Here is a 15,330-nt window from a genome sequence, read left to right on the forward strand (position 1 = left end):
AGAAGATGACGAAAACGAAAAGCCTCTTTTCGTGTTGACGAGCCAGTTATGCATAGGTGCCCGCCACCGCAAGCCATCTTTTCATACAAAAACCGCGCTCTTTCCGCAAGAGAAAAATAAATTGCCAAGTAAATGCTGCCATCTGGTGGATTACACGCAATCTAAGCTGTAGAAGAGCGCCTCTTGCCCTGAACGCTAGAGGGGAGTACCTATTCCGCTAGGACGAGCTCTGCTCGTCCAAAGCAGTTAAGGGGGTTAAGCAGCAGTTCCATTTAAGAGATTTCCATTTACTGAGAGTCTACTGTATGTATATAGTATATATCTAAAGGCATATATAATAGTTTTTCTGCTTCATAAATTAGATGTTTTGTCGTGTTAAACTTTTAAATGCCACATACATAAACAGATGTAAAAACTTTCTTATATATAACCCTTCAATGGAACAGAAAAAAATGTGCGGCACCACATTTTAGACAACATAAGTAGTATTTGAACTGTGTCCTTCCTGTCTATGCTTATTTTTTGTACCATAAACGTATATATTGCACAAGTCAGGTGCAGCAGTGCTGGCAGGAGACTTGTTTTCTATTTTGTACTTTATACAGCTGCACATATTTCGTTTCCCCTTACTTGGGCTCAATCACTCCAAGAAAATTCATGAAAAGTGTTGACTTTCTTTAAAGGCTGACATTGAAAGCCAATTAATCGCTCTTTTCCACGAATAAGGATCTTGTGCTATTCAAAATCTTTGCTTTACAACGGCATACCAACAAGTCCAAGCTGCCATGTTGGTTAAGTGCATTAGTTTTGGCTCATACAACTTGTAATAGGCTTGTATTGCCACCACAGTGCTATAAGCCCTAGCAGTCTACCACAGAATTTTCTTACACTTGCTCTATGTTAACATTAACTTGTAATAGGCTTGTATTGCCACCACAGTGCTATAAGCCCTATCAGTCTACCACAGAATTTTCTTACACTTGCTCTATGTTAACATTAACTTGTAATAGGTTTGTATTGCCACCATAGTGCTATAAGCCCTAGCAGTCTACCACAGAATTTTCTGGCACTTGCTTTATGTTAACATTAACTTGTAATAGGTTGGTATTGCCACCATAGTGCTATAAGCCCTAGCAGTCTACCACAGAATTTTCTTACACTTGCTCTATGTTAACATTAACTTGTAATGGGTTTGTATTGCCACCATAGTGCTATAAGCCCTAGCAGTCTACCACAGAATTTTCTTAAATTTGCTCTATGTTAACAGCTGTAAAGCCTCTGGGAGGGTTTTCCAAGTTTCTTTTTGAGATATGTAAAGGCCTTTCGTTCTCACTTTCACTGAAATCGAGCAGGCACATTTCTCAAATGTTCGGTTCAACAGGTCTGAAGTACTAGTTCAATGACTAACGAACATGCCATTAGATGGCAAAAGAAACACACTATGCGAGGGTTAGCAGTTTGTCTGAAAACTGTGATTTCTTTTTTTCTGAATGGCTATCATACAATAAGACAGAAGCCTTCAAATGATTATCATAAACTACTATGTGTCAGTTTGTTTCATATTCGCCATTCTTGAGATAAGAAGGTTTGAGGAAAGCTGTGCGGACTAGGTCAGAGCTGCAGACATTGGCAAAGTTTCGAGAGAGAAGACTTGAGTTTGTTTGCCCACATGACACGAGAGCTAATATAAGCAAGAGGGCAGCAACGATTGACTCGGTCATGCTGGATGGCATGAGAAGTGGAGTGAATAAAACAAGGAGCATTTCAACACGAACTTGGTTAAGGAGTGAGCCAACAATACAGCAGAATACAAGATGCTCATCAATAACAGCGGTGTATGTAGATTTAATGTCGTCAGCCTAATCACTCATCTATCTAAAGGGCAGAGGTCTCTCGCAGAAAGATCTCGAGGGAGTACTGGAACATTTCCGACTTGCTTTTATTTTTTGCATTAATAATGACCCAAATATTCTGAGTGCTTTTTGTTTTTAATGAGGCAATCGTCAGAGTGCCCCAAATAATTTGCTATTATACTTGTTTCCACAAATGACTTCTTGTTTGGAATGGTGCTTGGGCCTTGCAGAGTTACAGCACCCTGTGTTTCCTAACCTTTGCCTTTGTTAAAGGACCCCTGACATCAAAATTGACACCTCAAGGCGTCGGTGTTGTTTGATTCTCCTGTATACATGGTTACTTCGGACCAATTATTAGTTCCGGACGTTGCCTTTAGGATATTTTAGTTTGGTTTTTAAGCAAGCATGAGTGCTCATCTGAGTTGGCAGCACCTCGCAACATTGCCACTGGTATGACGTAGACCGAGACCCCGCGTGACGTTCCACGAGTAAAGCGAGTATAGTCAACGTCAGAAAAGATTTGCGGGGCGTGCACAATACCACGACTGGCACCCGTCGAGGACTATTATTCGTCAACCCTCTCACTCTATTGTCGGGCTGCTCTCAACGTAGTTCTGGCTGCTTTGGCGAGGAATGCTTTCTTTTTTCTTGGGGAAGGGGGGGGGGTGAGGGGGCACGTGCTTAACAATACCGAAGCACCCGCATTGTTTCATTCTTTACCGTGCACGGGGCCCCGATTTGAAAACTGTGCTTTCAACGGCACCAAAGCTTGAGTGCACATGATCTGAGGCACTCCCCCGCTGTAGGGCGCTAGTTTTTTATGGTATGATGCAAAATTGTTCTCAATTAACAATGCTAGCATTAATTATACGATGCGTTAGAGCATTTACGATTCAGTTTCAGGATTACCAGACACTGAGCTACAACTTATTGTAAAAAAAGTCACAAACAAAACTTTCACTGTCAGTGGTTTTAACCCTTTCGCTCCCGTTGACGAATATAGTCGTCATGAGATTTTGTACCAAAATGGCCAATGACGACTATACTTATCATCAACAAAAATTGGTCCCACATGGAACCAATGGCGACTACACTCGTCACAGCTGTGTTTCTCGACACTAGATGGCCACACTTGTCCATGTTGCGCCATTTGTGTCTCAGCTTTCATTTTATAGCCATCTCTCATTGTATTGCCATGCAATGGAGCCATCTTCCAGTTATCTTTTTTCATGCAATTAGTGAAATAAAGGAATCCCATTGAATTGAAAGAATGGTACCCTTTTATTCAGAAAAAAAAGCTCTACAAATTGAGTGGGAAAAAAAATTTGCAGTAAATTTGGTACAATTTTCTTCTTTCTTTGTGGTAGTGAAAGGGTTAAGAATCATTCTCTTGTGTTTTAGCACTCCTTCAATCCAATGTGTGCTTTTGTACAAATCCAATTTATGCCATTGAGCTTCTTATTTAAGAGGTGGCAGGGTAAGGGAAGGACTGGTAGATTGACATGTTTCTGAGGGCATATTGGCCTCTGAGTCTCTGAGGGCAAAACATTTGTGTTCAGTATCAGTGCTGAAGCCGCACTGACTGCCTGTATCCATGAGATGGTTTATGAGTGAGTGGTACATTGAGCTAGTTGACAGGTCCTATCTGGTGGCGAGAGCTATAGCACAAGGCTAAGGACGATAAGACGAGCACTGAAATGACGATGGACTTAGTGAGTGACAATAACAAGCACCAATCTGTGTCCCCCTCTGAAGGCAAATCGGTTTTATTGGAGGCAGTGGCGCACGAACCAAGTGATAGCATTATTTTTTAGTTTATTGTTTGTATGTTGTCTTTTTTTCGTTGCTTAGCATCATCTCTTCTTTTTTCACATGTTCCTATATTTTGTCGACTTATTTCCATGGTCTGGCATAATAAACTCTGTTGGAAGTTAGCGCTTGTCTTTGTCACAGAGTCCGTCGTCTTTAGCATAGGCATGCGCAGGGTTCCCCATCAGGGGGTGAAGTTTCATCACAGTGCCCCCTCCCCCACTAAGTCAAGTACATGGCAGATTTTGCCCCCCCCCCCCCCCCCTTCGGTGTGCACACCTATGGTCCTTAGCTTAGCGCTATAACTCTCTCCACCACAGTTTTTGAGAGCTCTGATGTGAGCCCTTGGCAACAAGGAACAGAGCAGGCAGCTGGGATGAGTGACTCTAGGCTTTCCTGTCAAATGGAGCATGCTCGCTTACGATTAACTCATGTTGCGCTCTGCCAGTGCATTCTTGTTGTTTATATTCTTCTTGTGTATCTAGCTGCACACTGGATTTGGGAGTGCACAGGTGGCAGCTGCATGCAACCCTTATGCACCTACTTCGGGCTATGGAGAACGAGGCCTTTTAATTCGTGTATGCGTGCATGTGCATGCAGAGGTTTTCTTGCTTGGCAGCACTTTTCATGACACAGATAGTGTACCTCCTTTGCTATTTGCCTGTTTGCTATTGTGTTTAGTATGAGGTTAATGTCGTTGCAAAGGAACATTTTAGTAGATGCAGTAGTGAACACTAGTACTCAGTAGCTGTAACATTGGCCTAAGGATTGCTCCTGTGTGAAGGCAGAATTAAATACCAGTCCAACTAATTCACACAACCCCAGTTGCTGCTGAAGTGATTTGTGGCAGAGGGCAAACCAACCATACTGAGATAATTTGCATGCATTGAAGTTATGCAGAGAGCCTTGAGTAATGTTTGCTCGGCATTATGGGATTACTGAAAAACAGTAGTAGTCAGGCATCATGCAGATTCCACTTTCGAAACTTCAAATTCACTTTACTGACAGTTGACGTCTCGAGAGTCACTAAGCAGGCATGTGGCAGGGCCACACTGTACTCGCCCCTACTAACAAGCAACGACTTTATTTAAAGGGGCCATGCAACACTTTTTCATAATGGTCAGAAAATGCTGCCGATCGGTAGTCGAGGCTCCTGAGAACACGTGAGCCAATCACTATAGCGCAGCATTGCGGCCTGGAGTTTACTATTAATTCTCAAAGTCGGCTAGAAATCGCTCCCTCTTCTTTCTATAAATGACGTCATATACCCAAATGACCGCGCCATATACCCAAATTCACGGCCATTGGCCAATTTCAGCATCGTGAGCTGCATAGTTACCGTGGCCGCCGCGTGCCCGCGCTCGCGATCACACTGAAAGTAAGCCGCGCGCTCGACGAAAACAAGACAAAGTGCTCAAAATCATGACGCGCGAGTGACGTAACTTCTTTCCTGCTTAGCTTCCAGCGCGCTCGTCGGGGTGGGAGAAGAGAGAAAGCAATGACAGCGTGCGACAAACCTCCAACTCCGCTGGTACTTGACGGATTCTCAAAATTTTTGCGGCGGTCAATTCGTGAGGCAGTAAACTCCTTTAATGAAACTATTCGATGGCTACTTGGAAAAGTGTTGCAGGGCCCCTTGAAATAGCGAATTGTTGGGCTAGTTTTTGTCAGTAAAGCGTCGTTTTTGTTATTATATTGTTGGGCTCAAGTCTTATTTCTCTAGCGACTCTAGCTGCTGTTAGAAAGTTCAGAGCCATGTACAGTAACTCCAGCCATTGTGTTGCACCGTTTTGTGCCAAGTATCGTACGACGGAGGGAAGTTGTGAAGAATGGCGGGACTGGGGATTGCACATGCGCGGTGCGCCACGCTTTGGCTGTGCTCCTGGACACCGCTACTGAGTGTCGTTTGGGTGTTTGCGGGGTAAAAAAATTGTAGCAATGATTCAGGGACCAGCTGTCCTTCCCTCTGATACTCTGATAGCTGATTTTTTTATGATAATGTAATAGAACATGAACATAATAGTGTGCACTGCTGGCATAGATGATACGTCGAGTAAGAAGGCAATGTTTAGGTTTACTGCACGAATTCTTAACATATTCAGAAGCGGGTGACGTTCCTTTGTGCGACGATCGCACAGTCGGCGTAGATATTGGGTATGTCATGCATGATGACAATAGAAGTTGCAGGTTATTATTGGAAGATGGGGCTGAGCCACCTTCCCCACCCCCTTCTGTTCCCGTTGACCAAGGGGACCCCCTGCTTCTGTAGCTCCCGAACGCACGCTTCAAAGCCCGCGCTCAAATTTTCATTATGTACCTGAGAGAGAGAGAGAAAAGACATTTATTTGGTCCGGAGGGAAGAGTATCCAACTCACGGCTAGTCCCATGTCGGGACGGGGAGGCCGAGTCTATCCGCCCTCTCACGGGCCTTCTGGACTGCCAGGAGCTGGACGTCGTATAGCTGGGGTCGTTAATAGCAGCGAGATTATTTTTTAACCCGTAGACAGAAATTACAGGGGTGAGCACTTTATGGAGCTACTGACGTGCAAGATTGGTAATTTATTGGTCGCGTGAGGTGGTGAATGGGTGGGGACTATGCAGGGCGTTTCCAGAAATGTGTCCTAAAATACGAAGAAATCAGGGAAATGCGATATTTCCTGGCTACCTTCATAATTACTGTAAGTATCTGCGCCGGCAGACATTGTACGATGATTAGGGACACTAATTACGGCATTAAATTTAGGAATTAAAGTAGTTAACCTTTTAAATGTCGGAGACGGGAGTTCGGATTAAATGGGAGAAATGAAGCCATTCTAGCGAAGAGCCCATTGCCGCTATGAGATTTCCAAATAGCGCGTGGCAGTAATTTCTGTGGGGTGATGAATTAAATTCGGTCAAATTTGCCGGCGAACACGAAGCGCCAAAGAACGCAACTGTCATACCCCTGCAGACGCCCAGAACGACGTCACTGTTTCCGACAGCAATTGCAGTGGCGTTAGTTTTTCTGCATTCCTTAGCCTATGTGCGCCATGAGTGCCATCGTGGCAAGCGCAGCCCGCGCACCCACGAAGCGAAGTAGATAAACGGAGGCGAAATTAGTCGGATTCCATCACTAAGCAAAAAATTACCAGCGGCCGCATTTTGGAAACCTCAAAGCAGGTATGGGATCTTCGCAGGACTCAAGTTCCCTGCACTAAAACTCTCTATTAGAAAGTTTTAGTGCCGGTGACCTCAATCCGCTTGAGTATACGCACGCTCTCGCGTTCCTCTGTACTTCCAGCCGCACCCGTGGAGAGTATACTAAGGAACGTCCCAGAGGACTTACGTACGTAAGCCGCTTTGGGTCCCCAGCGCTAAAGCTCTCAAATGGAGAGTTTATGCCCGGGCCGCCAAGGGGCTTGCGTAGGCAGTCCTTCGCGTTCCTTTGCTCTCCTTATGGGTGCGGCTGTCGAACAGAAGAAAGCGGGTAATGTACAACAGGACGCAAGAACGCACGGACGCAACGGCTAGGGGACCCCGGCACTAAAACTCTGCGTATACGTGGGTTTAACGTGCCAGCTGCGTATACGTATACGGTGTGACGTGCGTATACGCTGCTGATGGTCTGCCTCTAGGAATCGTCGCAAAGCCAAACCGTGCTTATCGACCCAGCGCACTCGAAGACACCTCCGCGCAACGTGGATGCAAAGCGCGGTTGTTTTTGGGGAACGTCAAACACGAGATATTGTCGTTATGTCAGTGCGCCCTGTGGCCGGGTGTATCTGTTGCCCTGTCGTCGGGTGACCCGCTTCGTGGCACCGCTGCACGGCGGTCGCTATCTACGCTGGCCATTGTCTGCGATAAGGTAGACGACCGAGCTAGTCTGTTGTTGCCCGTCGTCTGCGCAGCCGAAGAACTCCAATCAAAACGCCGCTCCTACAACTCGGAATTTCCGTGACGAAAAACGCGCATTGTTATTGATTGCAAAAATACAAGGAAAAAAAAGGAAAGCAGGTGTCTATACACCTGAACATCGGCCAACTCGCCTAGGTGACCTGCTGCGCACTTCTACGATGCTAAACTTACAATTTAAAACAAAATGACGAGTTGGGCTAGTTGATAGACGTTCAGGGGACCCCTATCGTCGTTAGGTCCGCACCGAAGACGCGGACAATGGCGCCGTAAGCGCTGTCCTGTCCACTTCCATTGTCCACGTCTTCGGTGCGCTTCGAATTAATATTAAAACACGAAGCCACAAATTAATTTCTGAGCTGTGCATTCCCACGTCATGTCCAACTTTACGGGGTGAAACGACTGAGTAGACGAAGAGGAGGCCTGATGACTCCAGCGGTTCACAAAGGTTTCCGCATTTCGGCTGAGATATTTATATACGTTGGGAATATGTACCGTTGTTTACACACCTTAAAAACGAGAAAAAGGTTGCTAGCATATTTTGGACTCTAAAACTATTTTACTGTGTCACACATATACAAGATATTAGGAAAGTAATGCACATATTATAACCACGCGTTTTTGCCAGCAGCGAGTTTATGCAATGCAATGTTGCGAACTGTCATGCAGCTGAACCGCGTGAACAAGCCCTAGTCGCACGTATTTTACGCTAAAATAATATATATATATATATATATATATATATATATATATATATACCCTACTGAAACGTTCCGTATACCATTCCAATAATTCCGTATGTTTCCGTAAGAATGTTACGGAAATATATGGAAAACGTATGGAAAACGTATGGATTCCGTATGGAAACATATGGAATTATTGGAATGGCATACGGAACGTTTCAGTAGGATATATATATATATATATAAAGAACCATCGATTTCTATTTTTTAGAACGATTTTTATGAATATTCGGAAAACCGGAAATAATAAGTTGCTGAGCACGCGGCGGTTTCATTAACGTGTGCAGGATAGGAAACACTGCTATGATTTCATAACGCAAAAAAACAAAAAGAAGTAGTAAAGGCCGGTTTCTTATAGCTGCTTTACTGATTAAGGGAACTGCTATAGCTGCTGGATCAGCGCGATAGCTGGCGGCCAGAATGAGCGAGCATCGTTGTCAGCCATCGATCTACTTCGCTTCGTGGGTGCGCGGGCTTGCCATGAAAGCACGCATTGCGCATGTACGTAGGTTAACGAATGCCGAAGAATAACACCGCCGCAATCGTTGTCAGAAACAGTGTCGCCATTTTGGGCGTCTGCAAGGTCATAGCAGTTGCCATATTTGGCGCTTCGGTTTCGCCGATCACTCCACAAAAATTACCAGCGGCCGCTTTCAGTAAATCTCGAAGCGGCAATGGACTTTTCCCAGGGAGTACTTGAATTCTCCCGTTTGACTGGACAGCCTGTCTCCTCTAATTAAAATGTTAATTACTTTACTTTCTGTAATTACCGCCGTGATTATTGTCTCTAGTCAAGATCTTAAGATGTATACGCCGCGACAGAAAAAGTAATTATGAATGTAGCGAGCAAATATCGCATTTTGGCGCGTAAAATCCCAGAATTTAATTTTAGCCCACCACAAAGTTTCCCCCCACGAGGTCAAAAAAAAAAAAAAAATCATGAGTTGTACAGCAGACCATAAGATCCGCTCTACAAATCATGATTCGCTGTAGTTCCCTCAGGTCATGTTTGATTCTCCAATGAAGACCGTATTCCTGCTCAATTTTGTTTACTGGGTCGTCAAAATACGGCTGTGATGAAAAATAAATAAATAAATAAGAACTGCATGGTTTTGTAGACGCATGTACCGCTGGTGTGTGCTTCAAATTTAGCCATCTTTCAGTGCTCTGTTGTTAGCAAGAACTAGTCCAGAGACCAACTCTGATGTCGAAAACCAAAATGGCAACGATTGACATTTGTCTCCCGCAAGCCGCCGACACTGATGCGAGCTTCCGCGCGGAGCGCTTTTATTTGGGTTTTGAGGGCCTCGTCGCTCAACCCTGATTTCTGTGTCGGTTTTATTGTACTCCGCTATGAATTCGCAGCGGAATATTCCGCCAACTGTGGCACTCCTGTGTGTCCCATTTACACTCGCAAGGATTTTCTATAACACATCAGCAATTACTGCGCGTCGGAAACTGTCGTGAAAGTGCCATGAGAGACACAAACATAGACAAACAGACAGACAGACAGACAGACAGACAGACAGACAGACAGACAGACAGACAGACAGACAGACAGACAGACAGACAGACAGACAGACAGACAGACAGACAGACAGACAGACAGATAGATAGATAGATAGATAGATAGATAGATAGATAGATAGATAGATAGATAGATAGATAGATAGATAGATAGATAGATAGATAGATAGATAGATAGATAGATAGATAGATAGATAGATAGATAGAAAGAAAAAGAAAGAAAGAAGTAATATGAAGTGCCTTTTCTCTTGAAAGAGACCGGTCTCCTCCGGTCGAATAAATGTTTTTTTTTTTTGTACGTGCGCCAACACTTCATATTACTTCTTATATATATATAATCACCGATCTAAGGAACACACACACACACACACACACACACACACACACACACACACACACACACACACACACACACACACACACACACACACACACACACACACACACACACACACACACATTGGAGGAATGATTAACTTTCATCAAGCAAACGAGGTGATATACGTTTATAGAATTGCGTATGCCGAGACCCAGCTGTAGGCTGCAGCGTATACAAAGATGCTACAGCTGTTTGTGTTAGTCGCTTGTAATGTAAGGCGGCGCGTAAACTGCAGTGTACGAGAGAGAGAAGACCAGGAGAAAAGGAGAGGGCGACACATATTCCACCTGGATACTCTGCCGTAGGGGACAGGGTAAGGGCTGAGCATAAATCGAAATCTGCAGTAGAGGTGGTTTCAAAATTTGTATGGCATGACACCTGAATAAGTAGCTAGAAAGAAAGAGGTGAAACAAGGGTTTCAAACCGTGGTGCTGATTGGATGTAGTGTTTTTCTTCGTATATTTGTGGTGGTACGCACCGGTATTTGAGCGAGTGACCTGAATCCCGACTATGCAGCCGAGCATAACCCAGTCGTCATTTCCTTTTTTTCTTTTTTTTCAACCGGCTCTTGTTTTCGCTGTTCCGACACCTGTTGTAAAAGCAGTTCAGTGCACCATTGAATGCAGCACTTTATTTTTCTTTTTTTTATAATTTGTAAAAGTGTGCGCGGTGTAAGCGGAACATATATGCGCACAGTAGAAGTCGTCTGCGACGGCGCTTTTCTAGCTGGTGTGTGCGCGTCGCTCTTGAGAGAGTTTTTTCCGGTCTGTCTGCGCGTTACTTTTATAGCAGCTGGCTGTATCTCTTGAGATGCGCAATAACCGCTTATCACTAGGCTTCAGCAGCAAGAGTGGGCGAAAAATAACAATAAAAGTCTGAGCACGCGCACGTGTTTGGGGGATTGCCCTGTCGACAATGGGTACATAGAAACGTCTGGATTCATTCCGACGTGCCGATATCGCCAAGTGGCTCGCCTTCGGGCGAAGATAAGGAGCGCGCCTAATCAGGCACGCGCCCCCCGTCCAAATAGGGCTGCGGCGAGGAGCTCATGAATGGCTGGGAACGTGCTGGGCGAACGCAATCCATTATTCGGGCTACAGCTGTTAAATACGCGCGTCGCGGCCTCGGCAGTTTAGAAGCGGCAGGCGACATATGTGCGTTGTTTTGCCGCAACATATGCCGCCACGGTGGGCGAGGGCTCCATTGCAGGACACCGTTGGTGGCTCCACCTGTCGCCGCAGCGCAAGTGAAGGGCGGACGGGCGCGCGCGCACGCACGCAGGCAGGTGCACGCGACCGCACTTTTGCCGGCGCGGAGGGGGAGAGCGCGGCCGACTGCGCCGCTGTTTCCGCTCGCCGGCGCACGCAGCGGGTCGCGTGAGGCGTTGACGTCAGCGCTGGCACGTGAGCGGCGGCGTGACGCGCCGCGTGACCGGCGCCGCAGCAGACCTCGGCGGCGGCAGAGCGCAGGTTGGCTATCGTGGCACACGGTAGAGCGGCGCGAGCAGCAGCGCAATGGACGCCGGCTGGGAGCAAGCGCTGCGGCTCAAAATGGAACAGCGGTGAGGAGTGTGCGCGCGTTTGCCGGCGGCCGCGTTCTGAGCTCGGTTGGCGATCGCGCAGGAGCCTGAACTTCTGTGCCCTGGAGCGGCGGCGGCCCCAGGATATGTTGGAGGACGCCGAGGAGCTCGGCCGCAAGAAGGCCGCCCGGGTGAGTGTGCCCAGCAGGAGGGCCTGGACGAGCCTCTGCGGGAGACGTGGTGCCCGGGATTGCAGTCCAAGCTGCGGACGCCCCCGCCCAGGAGCCCGCCGCTTGGACTGGGATCGAGGGCACCACCGCTTCGGCAGAGTGAGTGCTGCTGCTGCGACCAACAGCCGCGCCCTGCTGCTGGGCATATTCTCTTACTTTATCACTTCCTCCACTTGTTTACCGCCGCCCGGTCGCGCCAAGGACGCGCCGAAGGCCGTCGCACGTGACTCGGCCGCCGTCACGTGGCGGCTGCTCGCGCGAGAGAGCCATCGGCGACCGGCTCTCCTTGGCGCTTCTTCCGGGACGGTCAGACGAATCGATCCTGCGCCCACCGCGCCAAGGTCGCGCGCTCACGTGGCCGAAACTCGACACCCGCGGCTCGGAATGGGTGCGCCCCGAAAATAGGGGGCCGCCCCTCCGGGTCGCACGTGCATGCCGGCACCGCCCGGGCCGCCGGCGGTCCCGCTTCTAACTCTTTGGCTGCACGCAGGACCCCATGTCGCACCGGATCATCGAAAAGCGGCGCCGAGACCGCATGAACAACTGCCTGGCAGACCTGAGTCGCCTCATTCCAGCCGTCTACCTCAAGAAGGTAGCTGCCGCACTCGCGCGCGCACCCACGGGCTACCACCGGCCCACATGGAGCGCCCCCTCGCGCATTGGCCGCTCAGATGCTTGTCTCGCTTGTGTGTCGTCTCGCTCAGTGAAGTCCGGCAGCTGTGTGCTCTATGTCGCAGTGCGCGCGCCTCAGCACAGGTGCGGCGAGAGACCTTTTTTGCAGCGAGTGAATGCACTGCCCCCTAGGCCGGCACCAAACGTAAATGTCTGTGTCGTCACACGTTTCTTGTCCAAAATAAAGCATCTGCCCAGCTGCCCGCCAAAGCACCGAGAGAGCGCCGCATGTGGGCCGTCCTTAGCAGCGTGCCATCCTCGGGCCTTCACCCTCCCTGGTGTCCTCATTTGCAGGGCAGAGGCCGTATTGAGAAGACTGAGATCATCGAGATGGCCATCAAACACCTGCGGCACCTGCAGGCACACTCCTGCAAGGACCCCAGTAAGTAAATGTGCACACGTTGCTGTTATCCTTCCCTTCTGCAGTGCCGGCTTTCCCCCAACACAGCCACCTGTGAGGTAGTCCAGAGGGTGGACAGCGATCACCGGCTGCAATACCGGCTGGGATTCCAGGAGTGTCTCTCGGAAACGGCACGCTTTCTTGTGGATCTGGATGGCGCGGGAGACGACATGTGCCTGCGTCTGGTTACCCACCTGCAGAAGCACTTTGACAAGATCTCTGGAGCTGGTGAGCATCTCAACAGAAAGGCGGGGTATGCAAATCTCTGGCAGAGGCACAAGGCAATGACCATTCTTGCAATTGAGCAAATTCTGCCAAAGAATGATAGCCTTGATGCAAATAAAGATCACTAGTCATACTTGTAGTTATGCTATTTAGAATCGGCAAAAGTTTGTTCATACAAGAACACGTATACTTAATCCCGTCAACAGTTATTGCCATTATTTGTTTCTGTTCCCACATTGTTGTCCAATGTTTTTCAATGTCGTTTGTTACGTTGCACTGTCGACATAAAACCGTCATGCAAAGCAAATGTGAGTCAACTATGTAGTTGGTTAAAATTACAACTTTTTACAGTGCTGAAGTAAGAACATGACATGAAACACAGTTGAAAGGGTGGTTTTTAGTGACTTGCTCATTAACCTGCAGGGCCATGCTTTCCATCGGGCCTGATGCTTTCTGATGAGGACACTCCGACAGAACCCGAGCCTCTTCTTGAGCGGCTAAGAAACAACCCGGATCGCCAACCAAAGCAGGAACCGACAGCCCCACACCCAGACAACTCATGTTCGTCCTCGTCATCCTGCTCTTCTGTCAGTCAGTTGAGAGAAATGTTGCAGAATCCGGGTCTCAGTGTACAAGAGGTCATGCGGCGCTCAGACTACCTACTCCCAAAGCCTATGTCTGTGACCCCAGCCCCGAGTGAGGAGACCTACAAGTTCAAAAATGACATCAAGGACCGCTTCCACAAAGATGCCCAGTGGGGTACCGTTGAACGGAATTCAACCCCTGTTGAAGAGCAGCGGCGTCACTCCCATACCCAGGGACCACTGGCGCCTGCTCCGAGCCCTACTAGACTAACAGTATCGGCACCTCCTCCCGAGGTTCCCCCCGAGCCAGCCGGCAGCCCTGCGCCACCCGGTGTTGCTGCGTTTGCATTGCACCCACGGGGCGCATACTACATTCCCGTGACCCTCGACCCCACGCTCATTGGACCCGCCTTTGCGTGCATGGGCGATGACCCCAGCCCTCTGCACCCAGTCAGCATCTCGGTGCACTTTGGCAGGCAACGTGTTCTTGGACCACCCCCATGGTCACAGTGCCCCTGGCGCCTCCGCACGGGCGAGCCGAATGGTTATGCCTGATGGACACCTCTCACTTCTAGGTGATGCGTTGCGTACAGAGTGCACAGGCTAGGTTTTGACTTTTGAGGAGGAGCCCAAGTGCCCGGAGAGATGTCTAACAAAAGAGAGGGCGCTTCTTGGCAGGCCGAACACGTGTGATCACATTGAAGCATTAGCTCCACCATTGTTTCAAACTAGCCACGGGCTTCATGGCCCTGTTGCATTTGCATACAGACACACAGTCAACAATGTTGGTTGTACAGCTTTATAAATGTTTTTTTCAGTTTGGGGGCACAAGTTCATCACTGCACGCGGCAGCCACTGTCCTAGAGATCTCGACAGGGCAGGAAACATCCAGTCATTTCCTGCATACACCATCTTCTCACATTTTTTCTTCGGAGGCGTTTTGCCATCGAAGTTAGTCGCAAGGCATGCACCTCTTCTCTGCATTCCTTGTTGCCTTGATCAACACTGTGAGGCAAGCAGTCCCCGCACTCTGTACAAAATGCAGAAGCTAGTCCAGTTCATTAGCCCTGTGCCTTCCTGTTCCCATATTTTATTTTATTTTTGGTCCCTGGAGAGGAAACCAGTTTAACTTATTGCTCCCTATTTATGCTGTTGTTGAGTTTGCCGAGTTTATTGTTTGCGAGTGCATGTTCACCAATAAAGGCAGCCCTGTTGGATCTCGTCCTTTTCTATTTCACTTCCTTGCCCCCGCAATGTGTGGCCTTTCTGGTAATTACCATGTAGTATACAACCTCAAGCTTTGTCACCAGCTACTGGTGATTCTGAGAATTTGCCGGTTTATCACGTGTGCATGGAGAACTTGTTATTTTAGCTCTGTTGTACAGGACTTCAATTGTAAAGAATTTAGACTGTGCCTTGAGAGAGGAAGGCTTAGAAGACAGAGTTGTGGCCTTGGACACATTCCTTTAGCAAGGTGCTCCACACTGGAGAAGGAAAT

At 48.0% G+C, this 15,330-nt stretch overlaps 1 protein-coding gene across 5 annotated transcripts in view; it reads left to right on the plus strand.

The window, feature by feature from the left end:
• LOC119396898 (hairy/enhancer-of-split related with YRPW motif-like protein) overlaps positions 1-15,049 on the plus strand; it is a 62,196-nt gene extending 47,147 nt beyond the window's left edge. The window contains exons 2-7 of one of the 5 annotated variants that reach the window (XM_049417272.1): positions 11,696-11,763; positions 11,825-12,050; positions 12,442-12,543; positions 12,918-13,005; positions 13,072-13,251; positions 13,672-15,049. In XM_049417272.1, coding sequence (XP_049273229.1) covers positions 11,717-11,763; positions 11,825-12,050; positions 12,442-12,543; positions 12,918-13,005; positions 13,072-13,251; positions 13,672-14,387 — 1,359 coding nt within the window. In that variant the 5' untranslated portion in view covers positions 11,696-11,716 and the 3' untranslated portion in view covers positions 14,388-15,049. Of the gene's footprint in view, positions 1-11,606; positions 11,764-11,824; positions 12,051-12,441; positions 12,544-12,917; positions 13,006-13,071; positions 13,252-13,671 lie in introns of those variants that run through there. The other 4 variants (XM_037664264.2, XM_037664265.2, XM_049417273.1 and 1 more) reach the window with 4 other exon arrangements.
• The last annotated feature ends 281 nt before the right edge of the window (positions 15,050-15,330 follow it).

Source organism: Rhipicephalus sanguineus, chromosome 6 (genome assembly GCF_013339695.2).
Source record: "Rhipicephalus sanguineus isolate Rsan-2018 chromosome 6, BIME_Rsan_1.4, whole genome shotgun sequence".
In the NCBI taxonomy this organism is placed as follows: domain Eukaryota; kingdom Metazoa; phylum Arthropoda; class Arachnida; order Ixodida; family Ixodidae; genus Rhipicephalus; species Rhipicephalus sanguineus.